General features: G+C 46.8%; 1 protein-coding gene across 16 annotated transcripts in view; it reads left to right on the top strand.

The window, feature by feature from the left end:
- LDB2 (LIM domain binding 2) overlaps positions 1 to 15,969 on the top strand; it is a 393,446-nt gene extending 377,477 nt beyond the window's left edge. Inside the window, exons 6-9 of one of the 16 annotated variants that reach the window (XM_070068060.1) lie at positions 5,732 to 5,855; positions 8,942 to 9,084; positions 11,645 to 11,787; positions 14,638 to 15,969. In XM_070068060.1, coding sequence (XP_069924161.1) covers positions 5,732 to 5,855; positions 8,942 to 9,084; positions 11,645 to 11,749 — 372 coding nt within the window. In that variant the 3' untranslated portion in view covers positions 11,750 to 11,787; positions 14,638 to 15,969. Of the gene's footprint in view, positions 1 to 5,731; positions 5,856 to 8,938; positions 9,091 to 11,644; positions 11,788 to 14,395 lie in introns of all 16 variants that reach the window. The other 15 variants (XM_070068059.1, XM_070068057.1, XM_051830396.2 and 12 more) reach the window with 15 other exon arrangements.
- Positions 15,970 to 18,716: the final 2,747 nt, after the last annotated feature.

Here is an 18,716-nt window from a genome sequence, read left to right as displayed (position 1 = left end):
CGACAGAGCAGTTAAGAGTTAGTAGCACAGAATTGGCATCAGAGGAACTTGACTGAGCCTCTTCTCTGTCTTTCAGATAACTACAGTACCTAGGATACATTGTAAGAATCACACTCTTCAATATCAATTCAGGGAGACTTACTGTCCTTGGGTATGAATTTCCTCAACTGTAAAACTGGACCAGAAGGCAATGAGGGTTAAGGATCTATGTAAGGTCCACATTCCATGGACAGACACAGACTAGGTACTCCACGGCTATGAAGATATGACTCAACAAATATTTCAGTATACCTAATGTTGTGTTAAATAAGAAGGAGAGGAAAGTAAAACACAGCTTGCCACAGAGAGATGAACAAGTCCACAAGAAAAAACGCCCAGTGCCAATATAAACATTTGGATGCACAGCGATCAGTAATGAGCGCTATGGAAGCCAAGGGGCTCCTGGCAGGCTGGGGTGGTCAGCTCCAGCTGTGGGATTTGAGCTGGGCCTCTGAGGGACCCCAGGGATTCAGGTTGGAGGGAACGAGCTGTGGCTTACAGACCAGCTCCCCCCCTTCAAGCTCCTACTGATGCACAACATAAGGAGATTTTTCCAGAATGTAACTCAGCTATATCTACTGGACATACTACTTGGTTCATCTGACTTTTTATCTTTTTGTTATGTAAAACATAACAGTGACTTGAACTTGTTCTGCCTCGAGCGTCTTCTCCCATCAGAGTCATAACCAACATTTGCAGCCTGGCTCCTCAGAATAGTACTGGTTTAGATCAAGGCTCAGCAAACTCTGTGAAGGGCAAGATAGTAAATATTTGGGGGCTTGTGGCTATATGGACTCAGTCCAACTACTCAATGTTGCTGCAGCACAAATACAGCTGTAGACAATATGTAAGCATGGCTGGGTTTGGCCCCTGGCAGGAGGTGCCTTAGAGACTAGAAAAATAGCATGAGCCAAAGCCCAAGCAAGGGGTCCACCTGGCATCCCTGAACAGACCTGAGTACAAAGAGTAGGCAGTTCAAGTTCAGAGGACATCATTCTGAACAGATGAGGTTAAAGTGTTGGCAGCTGGCAGAGGCTAGGATGGAGTCTAAGCAAAGGCCACCAGGACACCAGCTTTGTGTAGTCCAGAGCCAGCTCTGAGAAGCACCAGCTACTCCGGCAGCTCACGAGATGGGATGTGTCAGAAGAATGTGTGTGAGTTTATAGTCAAAGAGGTCGGATTTCTCTAGGAGAGTCCTCAGATGAGAAACAAAGCAAAAGCAAGGTGTCCTTGCCGGCGCCGCGGCTCACTAGGCTCTTTGCGGGGTGAACCAACAGAAGGAAGACCTTTCTCTCTGTCTGTGTCCCTCTCACTAACTCTACCTTAAAAAAAAAAAAAAAAAAAGCAAGGTGCTCTCTGTTGTTACGGAAAGCAGGTACTCCCGTAGAGCTAAGGTCTTTCTGCCTGGCCAGGACATACATACACACATGGGCTAAGCCTTCTGCACAAAAGAGTCAATCAGTTATTTATCAAGAACATATTGACTACTTGTAAGACCACAGGACCATGCCTAATTTGTCTCCTTTAACAAATGACCCCTTGCTATAATTCTGGCCAAGCTATATATTATCTGTCCATCCATCCATCCACCCACTCATTCAAAAGTCCCTGCCATGATTACAAAAATCCATACCAAGGATCACTGTTGGGGCTGGAGCCACAGGAAATAAAGTCAGAAGCATAGGGAACCTTAACACTGGCATTAGTGTGCAAAAAGGGGACCTTGATTCTCTTTCAGGCTGAGCAGTGGCTTTCTTTGAGATCCTAACTGGATTTGGCAGAGACCACATGTTTTGAGGATTCCTATTCTAAGAGAGCTCTTGGGTCTTGCTGGCTCCTGCCACTTCCAGGGCATGTGGGATTCCTCACAGTATTCTCCAGTACCACTGTGGGAGGAGACCAGGCAAAGCCGCAGCCCTGCATACAGGCAGCCACACACGCTCAGACAGGCTGGCTGATGTCTTGCTTTTCAGGCAGAGGGACTGATCCACTGGGAACTTTGTTGCAGACCCAACGGTGCAGGTAAAAATGGTTCATGAAAATCAAAGGACCCTGCATTATTGTGCTCAGTTCTATCAGTGTGCATTTGAGTCGTGTGTGTGTGTGTGTGTGTGTGTGTAAGTCAGAGAGAGAAAGAAAGAGAGAGATAGGAAAGAAACATTTATATTGTAGCCTTGTCCATACTTACTACAAACAGAAGGCTCTGCCTAAAGTCAACAAATGGGGCTACAGATTCATCACCATCCAGGAATTTTGTGTAAAATTTGAAAGACAGGCTGCAGAGTCCTCCCCAGATTCTCAAGAGTGTCTGAGACCTCAGGGAGAGCAAAAATCACAGCTCCATAAGAATTTGGCCAGCAACTGCAGAAACCCACTCCCCTAGCCATCTTCCTGATTTCATTTCATAATGCCCCGGGCTGCTGTTGTCGCTTAGACGCACTGGCTGGCCACCGGAGAAGACCTGGCTCTTGTCTGAGCCAGTTCTGCCACCTACAGCACACAGCCCGGCAATGCCTCTGCAACCCAGGCAGCTAGGGAGGAAGCCTCATCTGCATACATGAATAAGGGGAGGGCCCTTTCCAGCCCAGGAACACAGGACTGGAAGAAAAATGGCCTTGGGGATTCTCAATTAGCATTCAGAGAAGCATGATCCTTTGGGGTGAGTTACAGTGCTGGGAAGACATTTTTAAATTAAAGGGGAAGAGATACATTTGGAGGATTCATACCTAAAAAAATGTTGCCCAAATGCAGAGAAAAAGGACACTGTTAAAAAGAGACCCGAAGCTGGTGGCTTCTAATAATAAATGTGACTCTCCCATTCTGTAGCCTGTTTGATGCTCATCATTTTTTCTTGATCCAAGCAGGGCGTCTTTGCCATCTAACTTGTCAAATAATGAAAATCATGCACTTGGGCAGGGTGGGATTTCCTGGGATGCTTGAACTGGGAACACATGGTGGCTTCTTCATATGCTTTCCGCACTTTGGAGGGGGTAGAATTCTCTTTGTGTCTGCTGCACCTAAGCAGAATGCCTGACACTTAGAAGGAAGCCCAATAAAGGATTTCAAGAAATAAGAATGTGACTTGTTCTGCTACCTGTTCTGTGTTTTCTCATACATAGTCATAATACATACAGACTGTTGAACTCATAGGCGTGAGCCATAGCTCAAGGTTGCACATCAGTATACAAGACGGGTATTGTTTGGCAAATGAAACTGAGACCGTGGTTTATTAAACAGTTCACCCAACAATACACACCTTGCAACAGGGTCCAAGTTCATACCCAGACCTCTCAGATTGAGGGGCCCCCTGCTTCACTGCCTACTCCCCCATTCCACCCTCACTGTATGTGTGTATATCCAGAGTATGTTGATTAACAATGAAGGGGAAATGAACTTAAGGGAAATATTTGGAAAACCATTTTTAACTTCCTATTTAAAGATATTTCCCAGTCCTTAGACGTTGTCTGACAGTTTTTCTTACTATCGTCACATAGTAATAGATGCGACATCTTCTGAGCCTGTCTGAGCTACCAGTGCTACTTCTCTGCAGGATGATCCATTCCCAGTTCTACTTGCAGAAATGATTGTAGCATCATTCAGTCATCCGGCCTAGGGAGCAACAGTGCTTGGGACAGGCAGTGAGGTTGTGTGTAATACGCACAAGCATGCATTTCCAGGGAGGAGTTCTTATTAGGAGATACACATGTAGAGCTCCACCATGTTGGAACGTGGAGTCAATTGGACAGTAATCCTGCCTGTGTCACAGGTTTTTCCTTACTGGTATTTCAGATTTCAAACAGGACTGAAAAGTAAGCAAGGAGATGTAGAAGACTGAAGATCCACTGTAATGAATCCAGGTCGCATTACTCTACTGGATTCTCTGGGATGGCCCACAGAATTGGGCGGCTTTGTCTCTGCTGTGCACATTATACTGTGTTGTCCACGGTTTGGAGTCTCGCTCTCTTCACCCAGAGAAAATGCCAGGGGAAGAAAATTACAGTGGACCCTTGAATGGGGCTAGTAGTTTCAGCAAATGGAGGTCACTGATAGGTAAAAAGGGGTGAAGAACCGTTCCAGATGAAGATGGCCATGCTCAGCCTTCAGAAGGCAGGAAGGGAACGTGGAAGAGTGAGAAGGGGCTGGGAGCTAGCAGGGGCTGGCAGTTTGTGCTCGGCTTGCTGTCCCTATGTTCCATTTTAAAGCCCACAGTCTGTAGGACAGTGGACCTCCAATACCAGTAGGGTCCATCAGAGTTCTGTGGGGTGTGGTTTTTAAAAGCATAGATTCAGGACTTCATTTCCAGATCCAGTAGAACGGAAGAGGCGGAGCCTGCAAGTGTGCACCTTTTACAGGCCATTTGCTCCTGAGAGTGGTGTTTTTTAGACCACACTTTGAGGAACATCAGCCTGGAAAGATCCTCTGGCCTTTCTAGGAATAACTCCTGAAATGTAACCACTCATTTGAGCCAGACCTAGGAACACAGACCAAAGGCATCATTTTAGCATTCCTGGAAAAGATGGCCTTGGAAGCGAATAGTTACAAAGCACGAATTAAGGATGCCTGTAGAGCAGAGAGGGCTGGGTGCTAGGGAACATGATAAACAGGCACACAACTGGGAGGAGGTATAACAGGAAAAGGAGATGTATCTCCAAGAATGAGTGGGCATCAGCCAGGACAAAGGAGGAAAGAAGTCTAAAATGAGGAAGTTGAGTGGACAAAATGCAGTGTGGGATGGCTAAGGGAAGGGGCAGCAAGGAAGGCAGCTGTTGAAGCTGGAGACAGCATGTATGTCTTTCATAATCAAGTGAGGCTTGTTCACAAGGGCAAGTGCATTGCCAATATTTGTAGCACTCTAATTGCAACAGTGAGTGATGTATCACTCCAGATGATGGTCCCTGTCCTCTCAATGCATTGGTATTCTGATAAGCTTCTCCCTGAAAAGAAATTCAGAAAATCCAAGACAATCCTGAATGGTTTTACCTTCTTGTTTCACTCATTAATCATTGTCTTCAGATAAACCAAAGTCAAGCTGAAAAATCTAACCAAAGGAGGCAAGGAGGTGACTGTGTGCAGCATCACGGAGGACCCTCCCCCACAGAATGAGTGTGGGCATATGTTATTGACAATATCAGCATGTCTAAGATACAAACGAGCGGATGAATTAAGATAGCATCCGTCATCTGCCTTTATTAAGATCAAAAAGTACCTGTAGCGGGCCGTGTTTTCCCAAAGTTTAAAAGGTGGAGTTCACTGCCTGATCATCTGCATACACAGGCATTGTCACTCGCAGTGTGTGGCTGTACAAACAAAACAGGAGCCAGAGGCCAGAGCAGAAATCAGAGCTCGCTGTGCTCCTTAGAAGAGAATGGTTTTTCATTAACCAGAGAGAGGCCCTTGATTTCTGAATGGAGCTCGGTGTATCCACTGCACATTCGGCACAGAAGGGGTGTGTGTGTGTGTGTGTGAGACTCACATATATGAACATGTAGTTCACATTGATAAGACAATATTAAATTGATAGAATCAATGGTTCTATTATTTCCTTTCCCCCGCTCCTAAATACAGAAAATCACAACCAGCAGAGAAAAGGAAAGGATCCTTCTGCTGTCTAATAGAGTCTAGTTGTTAACATTAATTATTGTCGCTAATGTTATCCAATAGCAAAACACCAATCCCTTTGCCCTCCTTGCAGTTGTGTGTAATACTGGAGCCAATGCAGGAGCTGATGTCCAGACACAAAACCTACAACCTCAGTCCCCGCGACTGCCTCAAGACCTGCTTGTTTCAGAAGTGGCAGCGGATGGTGGCCCCGCCAGGTACACCTTCCTTCTTTTCCCAAATGCCTGCTAGAAGCGTCTTCTGGGAATGAAAACAAAGGAGATGATGAGCATTTGTAGGAAAAGTCACTTATGAGGGATCTCGTGACCATGATTTGGGACACAGAGACATTAAATGCATGAAAGACAAATGTCCTTAGGAATGACCTACAGTCTCCTTGCTTGCCCAGTTAGGACCTGAAGTCCAAGAAAGTGAAATGATTTGTTCAAAGCCACCAAGGCGGTCATAGGCAAAGCTGAGCTCAGACTGGGGATTCCTGTCTCCTGACCCTGTAGTTGCTCCACAGGGCCAGAGGGTGGGACAGGAGGGGGAATAATAAAGCTTGCTCTATTTTTAACGTATCTTCTCTCATAAGGCACTCTGACCATGAAGGGAATACATAAAAGATTTCATTTCCTTCACTTTCCCTAGACTGCAGTTTAGACACTACAGTGTCCTGCTGGGCTTCTGAAATTGCTGCTTCAAGTCATCATTAATTGTCTTTCTATCTAATACATTTTCACTCCCAGGCGTGTGTTGAGCCTCATTGATCATAAAAGCAAAACGTATCCATTCGCTAAAAATTATTTTTATAAAGAGTAATTATTAACATGAGGCAAATAGCCTTCTGAATCACAGTGGTCACTTGCTGTTGGTAGTTGGCCAGGAGCACTGTATAAAATGAAGATAGCACATTTAACCAAGCACATCTTTAGAGGTCTGAGAAAATAAGCACTATTGTTCATGGAATGGTTGAATCCCCATTCTAGAACTTTAGACTTTCAAAATATTATTATTATTATTATTATTATTATTATTATTTAAAGATTTATTTTATTTATTTGAAAGACAGAGTTACAGAGAGAGGTAGAGACAGAGAGAGAGATCTTCCATCCTCTGGTTCACTTCCCAGATGGCCGCAATGGCTGGAGCTGTGCCAATTCGAAGCCAGGAGCCAGGAGCCTCCTCTGGGTCTCCTACATAGGTGCAGGGGCCCAAGGACTTGGGCCATCTTCTACTGCTATCCCAAGCCATAGCAGAGAACTGGACTGGAAATGGAGCAGCCAGGACTCGAACTGGTGCCCATATGAGATGCCAGCACTTTAGGCTAAGGCTTTAACCCGCTGCGCCACAGTGCCAGACCCCCAGAATATTATTTTTCAAACTCATTCTATAGTCTTCTTCATTTGGCCTTATTTGTCTTTCACTATCAATAAGCTTTTTTGGGAAAAAATACTCCATTCACTTACAAAATGCTTTGAGCACCTACATTTTTTAACACATGGCTACAAAATTAATATATCATTCATTCATCCAATAATCCTATATTGAGGCTCTAAAAAGCATTGGGGGTAATACACTGGATGAAACAAAACAAAAACATTGGATTCTCACAGTAGTCTCTCAAGATGTGGACTGTAATCTCCATTGAATAGTGAGAGACCTAGGGCTCAGGTAGTCATTTGCCAAAGCTGGTCTCAAGGCTAGCTGAGAAGACCATGCCACCCATAAAAGGCATTTGTGTCTCCAAAATTCATAGTTTCACTGCTATAGCTACCTGCTGCCAAGGGGAGTAATCCATTCACCACGAATTTCATGAGCAAGGTACAAGTACAAGAAAAAGTAGCAGAGTTTCATGCTGAAGGTCAAGAAAAGAAGATAGTTGTCAAGGTAGACCTGGTGCCAGCTGGGCTCTGGGAGGTCCTGCTCAGCTCCTTGCTTAGCACTGCAGATCAGCACAGTTCTATTCCCTGCTTCCATCACCCTCTGAACAAGTACCCACACACCAAAGGGATGGTAGACTCTTTGGGGGAATATCTTGAGTATAGAGACAAAGTATTTATGATGGAAAAAGGGAGATACGTAGGAACATTATGATATATATTATATATAAAATCATAGAGCAGTATCATTTAATCATTGATCCCTCATCAACAGTCAGGGCTAGCTTTGTGGACGAAGGAGGACTCGTCCCCGGTTTCCTTCGGAAGCTGCAGGGGTATTTTAAGGAGCTATGCCAAGGCCCTCTCAGCTGGTTCCAGCATGGCCTTGGCATGCCTCCTGTCCATTAGAGTCAGGCCTGAAAGATGCTTAGCAAAAACCATGATCTTCCCTGCCCTTTCCAACATACTCAATTTCTGCCTGGGAAAGGCTTTTGAAAATGCCTGATTTACAAAACAAAGATTATAATAATAGCACACGATTAATAAATCAGTCAGAATATAAAGTAGTCAATGTATTGGCGATGTTAAGGATAGTGTCTGATATTGCATAATGTTCTGTGCATCATAATAAACGTTCTCTTGCTGCATGCCTCCATGGGTGCCCGTATTTCCACTAAGATGTTGCCCCATCCATCCTTTGGATCCAAAATATTTTTCTCTATTTCTGAATAGGCCTTTCTTGAAGAGGATAATGAAGCTTCCCTTTGTTAAAACAGAGATGATACCAGGCTGACCCCTTTCCCCCAGCAATTTTGGAATTAGTGGCATTCATTGAACAGCCGGGTTCCAACCACGAATATTCCTACTGAGTCTGGGAATCCCTAAGCTACTCATCCATGGCTGATAGAACTCTGGCTTTTTCTTTTGATTTGAGAGTGTCAAGGTATACTAGAGCTAGGCTGCAGTATGACACTGGGCCAGTAGGGGCTGCTGTTGCACACTGGTTCTCTAAGGTTTAGGCTTCTATCTTATCTCTGAGGTTCCCAGGGGACTGCAAGAATCTTTCCTTTATTATTAGGAGAAGACAGTTCCAGGGGAGAAAAATTCCCAAATTTTCCAAAGGTGATCATATGTTAAGTTCAATTATGCAAGTGGCACTTGTGGTGCGCTGCTAAAATAGACCAGGGAATTACAGGTGTGGAATCACTGCAGAAAGAGCAATTGACAAAAAGTCATCTACAAACAAAAGGAGAGAGTTTCACACATTCTGTGCTCACGTCAGCAGCGTTCTCAATTTACTTTTTTATGAGTTTACGAGAAACGAGGAAGAACGTATACAGCCTACTCTGTCCATTGCTCAAAATCAGATCCTGGTGGTCACCCTGGAGCTGATCCCTCTCCCCTCTTGCCTATTGCAGCAGAACCCACACGGCAACCAACAACCAAACGGAGAAAAAGGAAAAACTCCACCAGCAGCACGTCCAACAGCAGCGCCGGGAACACGGCCAACAGCACCGGCAGCAAGAAGAAAACCCCAGCGGCAAACCTGAGTCTGTCCAGTCAGGTACCTGTAAGTCTCGCTTTCCTTCTAGGACTAAAATCTGCCTTTGCCTGTCTTCCTATGCCAGGGGCCTGGGTTAAAGTCTCCGTTAGCTGCAGAAGCCTCTGGGCCTGTGGGAGGTGGGGGAGGCAGTGGTGGGGCTGGGAGGGGAGGGATGAGCCCCGTCATGGAGACCTTCCCCTGCCACTTGGGAGCTAGAAAGGAATATTCAGAGTTGGTGCTGCAGTGGAGCCCGAATGAAAGAGCCGTCAGCATCACAGGCAGGAGTTAAGTCCCTGAAAGTTTAATTAAAATATCACAGCCTGCCTGGTGGCGGCTGCGTGGGAGACTCGGTGCCCCACGGGAAGCTGGCCCCCGGCACGCAGGCCCAGCACTGTAATTTGCCTGGGCCGTGCCAGCATGGGCGTCCCCTCTAGGTTTAGGGTTCAGGTCATTAACTCGCAGCCACTACAAAGGAGCAGCCACGCGCCATTTCCCTTTACCCGGCTCCTTATCTCAGGGGAGGCTCAGCTCCGGGCTCCGTCTCAGCTCTCGTGGTCCCTTCACCTTCTGCTCTCATTTCTGGGTCTTGCCAAAGGCCGCTTGGACAGGGGCTTCCTTGAACTCTGAAACTGCCAACTAGCATGCACCCCACAGGGTCTTCCTTCTCCCCCAGTGTTTCTTCTCCAGCTCTGTCCCTCCTGCCTCTTCCCTTCCTTTCTGCTAACCCCGACCCACTAGTAGGTCATACATTTAAGTCCTCCTGCTCCCCTAAATATCTGCTGTCCCTCCCCCACCACCACACTTCCTTGTGGGTCCTCCTTCTTTGCCACCCCTGTCACGTCACCCTGTCTCCAGGTGCTTGCCTGTTGTGTGAATCCTGGCACTTTCTTGCTGCTTCATGGATACCCTCCAGATACAGTATCTTCGGAAGTGCACCCTATTTCTTCTTACTTACTGCCAGCAACCGACACCATTTTACCTTCTCCATCTTGCTCTGTCCTCCCCTTTGGTCCATTGCCCTCACCCTTCGTTCTTGTCCTGCTCCATCCCTCTCCCTGTAAGAGTAGCCTTTGGCACAGGGAGTTCCCATTCGCTTCTAAATGTGCCTCTCCAGTCTTCCCCCACCCACTTTCCAATGGTCTGTTCTCTGTGGCCAAAACCAAGTCCATCCGTTCCCCGAGAATCCCCTGGACAAATGAGACTCCTCCTCTCCTTCATAGAAAGGGGCCGTGGTCCCCATTCCCCTCAGCAGAAGGAAGGGGCTCTGGAGAGACTGGCAGCTTGCTAGGGAAGGTGCCATCTTCATCTTAAGCCCAAGAGGACTCACTGTCCTTGTGTAATGAAAATAGTCTTCAAATGGCCCTGTGTTTTCTGAACTGAACTTTACACTTATCACCCCCTGAAGGTCAAGGGGGAACTCTAAGGAGAAAAACTGAGTGTCTTTATTGAAATATCACAATTAAACCCATTCCTGTTTAAATCAGAAAATGTATAGGAAGAATGGTCTGATGTACATAAATCAGCCCAAAAAGTGCCCACTTACTCTCTTAATTCTGGAGTTTGGGAAACTAACATTTGTTAGCTCCTTGTAACAAATGAACAAAGTGTCTTCCAGAGAATTCAAGAGCTGTGGAATTGCTACTGAAGGGCACATACGAGAATTCAGATCCCCAGGTCAGATAAATATGCACAATCATTGTGTGTCCATTAAAAGAATATACTAAAACATTAAAATTTAAAAATATGTTTTGAAAGAAAAAAAGGAATTCTGAGCAGCTCAACAAATATGAAATGTTTTCTGAGCTCCTATTATATTCTCCACACACGATTCCAGATACTTGCAATATCAAAATTTAACAAAAAGACCCAGGTCCTGTAGCCGGAAAGCTCACGGCTTCATCTAGGGATAGCAAAGAGGATTCCTCTCCTCTGTCCTGCCATAAAGCAGAGCATGGAGAAGGATTCCAAGACCTATACTGGATTTCATAGGTCATCCATTGGTGATGCCTGCCACAGGAATAGAAGTTGAGGGTGGCAGGCCACATGTATATTTTGCCTTGCGTGGTATCATCAGAGTCATTTCAATTTTATTTTAAAGAGCACTTGTTAAAAAATTTGCTGCATTATGTGTCTGTCCTCCAAACCACTAGTTGCATTTTGGTGAAGGATCCCTGTTTCCAGGGTTTTTAGTAAGTTGTGACAACTGAGACCCTGTAGAAAGTGACAGCTGAATTTCAGCACTTTCCCCGTAAGGGTTCTTTGAGTCAAGTGAGCCTCTCAGATGGCTCAGAGAGGCAAGGAAGACAGCAAGGTTGGGAAAGTGTTGCAAATTCTTAGGTGTTCTCAAGTTGAGTGGGTGTTGAATGATCACCATGGGATGGCTTGTAGCGGCCACATCTTCCAGCACTGTCTATGAGCCATCCACATGGGCTGACTACTGGAGTAGAGTTGCCATTGTGGGCATTAGTGGCCTGCTCCCATGACCACAGCCGTGGCCCATGCAGCTGCCATGGCAGCAGAGTGTGTGTGTGGACAGGAGTAGGGTTTAATCCTTGGCTTCTGCTTCTCACTCCATGAGCAGGGGCTAGGAGCGATCCCGACCTGCAGCCTCAACCCTGGGAGGGATGGAGACCTGTGTCATTCAGCAGCAGTGACCCCTTCTGGCCAATTTAAGGAGAAGCATTGAGGGGCCCTGAAAGGAGTCACTTCCAGTCCTCCTCAGAGGTTGGTGGTCCTTGCACGGGGGATTAGTGAGAAAATACAAAGTGGGAAAAGGCTGGTGGCACCTCCAGGCTTCTAGCCGAGGTACCCAGGTCACCTTTGTGGGCAACCGAGGGCTGCTCTCGGGGGGATCCCTGTTGCCTTCCGGGGGACACACAGGACAGCAGTGGGAAGGAAATGCTCTCACACCAGTGGTGGGGAGATTCTTAAAGACGTGGAGGTGGGGGGACATGCTACTAAGACACCCGAGCTAGAGGCGGCCCAGAGTGTGCACCATGTCTCCATTTGTTTTGTGTGCAAAAAACAAAGAACAACCAAGATTGCCAGAGCACAAAAGTTTTATCCTAGTCCTGAGCTTTGGAAGAACCAAATAGAAACAGGTGCATTGTCTTGTAAGTGGCTTTAAGTTTCCATGTGCCCGTGAAGTCCTACGTATAACAGTTGCACACGCACGCACACACACACGATCATGTTCTAAGGATATCTTGTCATCAGTAAAGCAAATATGACATTCCCCTGAAGTTTAAGATCATTAAAAGCCCCTCTGCCTGGGAATCTGTCAGCTGCTTCTAGGACAAAGACTCATTGCACACATGACAAGCCTGTGTTAGCCCCATTGGAAGTGATTCAACCACTATTTTCATGGTGCTTTCCTTAGATGACTGTTACTTTCTAATACGGTGAATGCGTCCGCAGTGCTGGGGAGGTTTTCTCTAATATGCTGAGGTTATCTGCTTCTTATTTTTCTCCTCTTTTTTCAAACCACACTTATCTCCTCCAACTCTCTGAGCCTCTCTGTTGACCTTGGGGTCCCAGTACTAACATGGAGCCACACTGGGGGTGCTAACATCTTTCTCCTGGCCAAAGACACCTGATGCATGTGTTTCCAAGCCCTTCGAAGGGTGCTGTGCACAGGCATGAAATGAGAGGAGCGCTCATGTCATGCTCCAGACAATCTTGCCCGACTCTTTCCACCTTCCTTTGTTCCCGATCATCAGTGTGGTCTCCTACTTGCCTGTGTAACCGAGGGGCACTATTTCGTAATCTGAGAACACCTTCAGCAGTCCTGTGGCGACTGCCCAACTAACCGAATAACCTTCACACGTCACTGTGGTGGCCATCCTCTGTCTAAAATTCTATCATCATTCTTGCCAAAGACAGTGTCTGTTTTGCACATCTCACCTGAAGCACCCTCATGAGTCTTCTCACATGTCAGCATCATTTCTGGTTCTCCATTGCCTAATACGTATGTTCTTGGAAGCACCCAGCTCAGTATCCTAAGGTACTTGCATTGCTGTGTTTACCAATTCACTTGGTAGGCATTTGCTGCATTTGGGACATTTCTCTTAAAAACCATTTTTTATCCATGCCCTGGAGTGAGTAAGTCAGAAGACATGAGTTGGAAACCTATGAATTATCTCCCCTAATTCAAGGCAGGGAAATGAATAAACAAAACAAAGGTTTCCTTCCCAAAGTAGACTAGCTGGTAATTAAGGGGTTTGTCCAATGGGCACTGCCAAAGTTCTAGAAAGTACCTGGAGACTCCCCTAGCCCTTCTCCTGACCGTAGGCAGTGTTCTGCTACACTGCCCATCAAAGCTGTTGAGTCAGCCTCCCTCACGAGGAAATCCACCCTCACACCTCCAGCTGCATCCAGCTCAGTCCTGCTTTTTCTGGCCTTCGAGGGTGATAGCAGTTACTCATTTTCTGGGAGTCTCTGGGCTTTTAAGTAGAATCTTGCTCAGAGTCTGCACAGAAGAATCTGCCCAGTAGGTGTCCTGCTTCAAACCCACGTCACCCAAAGTGTCCCCTTTGAACAGAGAGGCCAAAGCTATGCCCAAGAGTGTGCACCTTTCCCCTGGTCGCTGGGCCTCTCCAGCTGTGGCCGCCTCAGGTGTCCCAGATCCAGTAGGTGGCTTCCTTGTTTGCATGGAAGAACAATTTGTACTTAGAGGAGTGATTAGAGGGATTCTTCTCGCCTGCTTCCATTTCTGATGACGACCAGCTTCGTCGATGTAATTATAATTAGTGCTCTTCATCTTCCTTTTACGGCACCAGCTGGACACACTGGTTCTCTTTACTGCCCAGATTGGTGGCAGGGTTGCCTGTGTGGGGATAGGTGACAGGCACCATGAAATAACAGATGGTAAATTCAGGGCTTGTTGGCAATCAGCAGGTTTTTGCTAATGACTTAATTAGCTATGCAAATTGTCAAATCAGTGTGAACATTGTTTTTATCGAAAACTTTACCTAAATTAATTACCATAATTAAGTAGCAGAATGTCAAGGATATTGGCTGCATAAAAGGGCCTGGCTGAGTAGAGAAAAAGAGAGATTCTGTCTTCAATTAAAATGTATACCATCTTTGGGACAGAGAAAATCCCATTTGGAATGAGTTGTGAGAATGTCGCAGAATTGCACCTTACGCATGTCCCCGTTTGCCGCTAGTTTCCTAAGCCGCTCTCAGGCCAGTGATGAAAGTGGCGGATTCTTGGAGGTATTGCAAAGCACCCAGCAGAAGGTTCCACAGCCCTCTCCAAAGTCCCCAGTGTCAGCAAGTTCAAAGCGTGGATTTTTTTAATTTTGAAAAATCCATTTTTTTATTTCTGCAGATTGCTAGCATTGCTCGTTCTCCGGTGTCAGGCTGCGCACTAAGGACATAAACTCGCGTGGTTGTTACACATCAGGAGGCAATGTTTATTTCCCGTAGAAATCACATATGCGTCTCGGCCCCCCGACATTGAGACTTGACCCCGTTGTCTGTCCTAGATCCCCCAGCTCCTCCCACTGTTGTTTTAAGCTGAGCTTCTCTCTCCCAAGGTTTCCCTGTAATAATGTCAGCTGCTGTTCACAGGATGTGATGGTGGTAGGAGAGCCAACTCTGATGGGAGGTGAGTTTGGGGACGAGGACGAAAGGCTAATCACTAGATTAGAAAACACGCAATATGATGCAGCCAACGGCCTGGACGACGAGGAGGACTTCAACAATTCACCCGCCCTGGGGAACAACAGCCCGTGGAACAATAAACCTCCCGCCGCTCAAGAGACCAAATCAGAAAACCCCCCACCCCAGGCTTCCCAATAAGACCATCGGTCATTCGGTCGGCACCAGAACCCACTACCCATAGGCCCGTGGGGTGTGCTCCCAATATCGCAGATCTTTACTTACAGGAGAGGAAGGAGGAGAGATTAAAAACTTTTCCAAGCAAATACTTATTTCTAAACCACAATGATCTGACTTTCTTTCCTTTTTTTTTTCCTTTTTAATTGAGAGGAGCATTCCAAATAAGCTTCCATGACCCTTCCTTGGAGGCCTTGACAGGTAACACAGACGCTGGCACTGATCGTACTGAAAGGAGAGAAAATGCTAGCGTGTCTCCTGGCACGGTTTGACTTCGTGTTTGTGTTGAGCTTCCTTCCCGCGCTTCCACCGAAGGCCATGCTGTCCATCAGTGCTCAGTGCTCAGGATCTCGTTCATAACCGAACCGAACTGCAGATGACTTTTTAATATTGTAAAATATTTTCTGCTTTTTGACTTGCATCTGAGAGTTTCTTGTTTCAGTAAAAAAAGAAAAGAAAAAAAATCAGCTTTGGGGAAGTAATTTAAATGTATTTTTTTCCTTTGCATTTTCTTTCATTGGGCAACAGTGAAGAGGACCCAGCCAGGTAACTTATGGTCAAGGTGACGTTGATTGGTTCTTGAGTCTGAGTGGGGTCAATTGAGCCCGAGTGCTGAAACAAGAAATGTCTTTTTGTCACTAAGGACACAAAGGCAGATTGTCATGTAAAGAAGGACAATTGGACCCTTGAGCATTTATGCGTTTATGAAGTTGCTGTTGATCCAAATATTTCAAGACATGTAATCCATTAAGTTAGCGGGCAGTTTCATAAAGCTGAAACTTTGTTTTAATCATATCTGAGTTGATCGTTCTTTCTTTTCATAGTATATTTCTTGTATAATATTTTGTAAAGCGTTCACCTGGTTCTTTTACGGGGACTTTTCTGTTTGGGCAATTCCAGTGTATTTATGTGAAACTTTCTAAGATAACTAATTTTTCCATTTGCATATTAATATGTTCTTCCACACATGTAAAGGCACAGTGGCTCTGTGTGTTACAAGACAGCTGTATTTTATGTATGCTTTACTGATAAGTGTGCCAATAATAAACTGTGTTAACAACCAAAGCAAGGGAATCTGATTGTTTGTGTGTGTACATGTATAGCAGTCTGCACGTATTTATGAGGATTAGGCTTCGGTTTTATGGTCAGTCTCCAAATGGAGTGGATCATGAAAGCTGTGGGAACCAGGTCCACGGTGCCCTGGCTGCCAAATTCAATGTACAGAACACACTCACACACAAGCTACATGAAGCAGATTTATGACCTACAAGGAGGTGGCAAGGGACACAGAAGCCATCCCACACGGCTGAGGAAAGCTACACAAGGTGGACTATGTCTTGCCCTGCAGTAAGAAATCCCAGGAAGCTGCCTACTCTGGGTTTTCTAGCCTCGGGTCACACCCCACACGGGGCTAAAGCATTGGAGGGTGTTTAGTCCATTCTGTGCTGCTACAGCAGAATAACCCAGACTGCGTAATTTGCTAACAGAAGAAATGTATTTCTCACTGTCCTGGAAGCTGGAAAGTCTAATGTCAAAACACTGGCATCTAGCAGCAGTCTTCTTACCCGCGTCCGCCCATGCGAGAAGACAAGAGTGTAAGGAAAGGCAAGTGGGGGAGAGCCCTTCCCTCAGGAAGTTTCTCCCAGGAAAACTGACCCACTCCTAACAATGGCCTAATTCCATCCATGAGATCAGAGCCCTGGAGGCCCGATCATCACCTGTGTGTCTCGGGAGGTTGCTCTCCCAGCAGGTGCTGCAGTGACTCTTGAGAACTGCAGGTGACAAAGGCAGGAGAGGGCTGTGGGAGAACTGTCCTGCCGTCCTTGTCATCTTGCATAAAGTATGTTCCTCTCCTTGCTCACTGCCGTTCCCCGAGAAGACTCAGGGGTGCCTCCTCCGTGCTGGGCTGTGCTGGGCTGTGCCAGCCGAGGACGTGGCCATGAGGACTGGGTGGTGCTCCTGGAACTGTAATCAAGAGGAGGCAGGTGCTTTCACGCAGTGCGTGTGCTCTGCATGGAGACCTCCGCCTAAGGCGCTGGGCATGCTTTCAGCTGATGAGCACAACAGCTCCACAGAGAAGACGTGAACCTGAGTATTCCCAGTTTTAAAACTCAGTGTATCTCTTGACAATCTTTTCTAAAAGAGTTCTCATATGGAGCATGGGAAGGTCACTGGAGTATTTTTTTTTTTTTTTGACAGGCAGAGTGGACAGTGAGAGAGAGAGACAGAGAGAAAGGTCTTCCTTTTGCCGTTGGTTCACCCTCCAATGGCTGCCACGGCTGGCATGGTGCAGCGGCGCACCATGCTGATCCGAAGCCAGGAGCCAGGTGCTTCTCCTGGTCTCCCATTCGGGTGCAGGGCCCAAGCACCTGGGCCATCCTCCACTGCACTCCCTGGCCACAGCAGAGAGCTGGCCTGGAAGAGGGGCAACCGGGACAGAATCCGGCGCCCCAACCGGGACTAGAACCCGGTGTGCCGGCGCCACTAGGTGGAGGATTAGTCTATTGAGCTGCGGCGCCGGCCTGGAGTATCTTTTATATTTAAAGAACTGTCTTCAGATCGTTGCACTCTGCACCGATGAGGTAGATGCAGGAGGACAGCGATGAACCATGCACACGTGTTGATTTCTGGAAAGAGGTGATTGGAAAGGGAAGCTGTGGGAGGACGTGTGTCTTAGGTTGGGATTCCAGAAGCAGAGCTTTAGATGGGCATTCAGCAGCACAAGATTTATCATGGGGATGTTCTTGGTGGGAGAGGGAGAGGGAGAGAAACCTCTAGGGAAGTGGCAAAAGCAGGATGAGGAAGGGGAAAAGCCAAGATAAACTGTTGACCAAGTAGGTCTTTCCTGGGCCTGGTGCACTGGGAGGAGAGTTTTGTAGCACCCGTCACCTCCTTGCACAGTCGCCCGTCTTGTGCTGGCCTTTTGCACATCTCTGTCTGTCAGTCATTGGTTAGGCCCATCCAGGATGTGTGACCATCCTGGACGTGGGACGAGGTCGTCACCTTCAGAGCAAGAGGGCTCCCATCAGCTGACAGCAGGTCTGCAAGGAGAAGGCCAGCTGCACAGCCCAATGGACATGCTGGCTTTGTGAAGGCCATCTGGATGGGCCCAGGGTCAGCTCCAATAAGTGACTGCCCCTGCTCCCAGACACCATGGGATGTGAATCAGTAGCTCCCTTAACTGCATACTCTATTTTTCCCTGGTGCATCACATTGCCTCCCTAGAACATTAGCATTTTGAGGAAAATGTGTAGATGGTAGCAACAGAACCAAAGGCAATATAGGGAAATCGCTACCTTATTTCTTTCTCCCTAATGCACTGCGAAGAGAACTTGCAGTTTGTCTCCCGCCCCAACTCTCCATGTCAAATTATCATTGGTAAACTCTTTTCTTAAAAGATTTATTTATTTGAAAATCAGAGTTACACAGAGAGAGGAAGCAGAGAGAGAGAGAGAGAGAGAGAGAATGGGCTTCCATCAGATGGTTCACTCCCCAAGTGGCCACAATAGCCAGAGCTGGGCTGATCCGGAGCCAGGAGCCCGTAGCTTCTTCCAGGTCTCCCACGCGGGTGCAGGGATCCAAGGACTTGGGCCATCTTCTACGGCTTTCCCAGGCTATAGCAGAGAGCCAGATTGGAAGTGGAGCAGCCGGGTCTCGAACCAGTGCCCATATGAGATGCCAGCACTTCAGGCCAGGGCGTTAACCTGCTGTACCACAGTGCCTGCCCCCATGTATTTTCTTCCAAAATGCCCTTCCCCACCTTCTTATGTATTCATCCTTAAATGCCGTGCTTGATTTTCACCTTCCCCAAA

Source organism: Oryctolagus cuniculus, chromosome 2, assembly GCF_964237555.1.
Source record: "Oryctolagus cuniculus chromosome 2, mOryCun1.1, whole genome shotgun sequence".
Taxonomy (NCBI): Eukaryota; Metazoa; Chordata; class Mammalia; order Lagomorpha; family Leporidae; genus Oryctolagus; species Oryctolagus cuniculus.
This window is presented reverse-complemented; position numbering and strand designations above follow the sequence as displayed.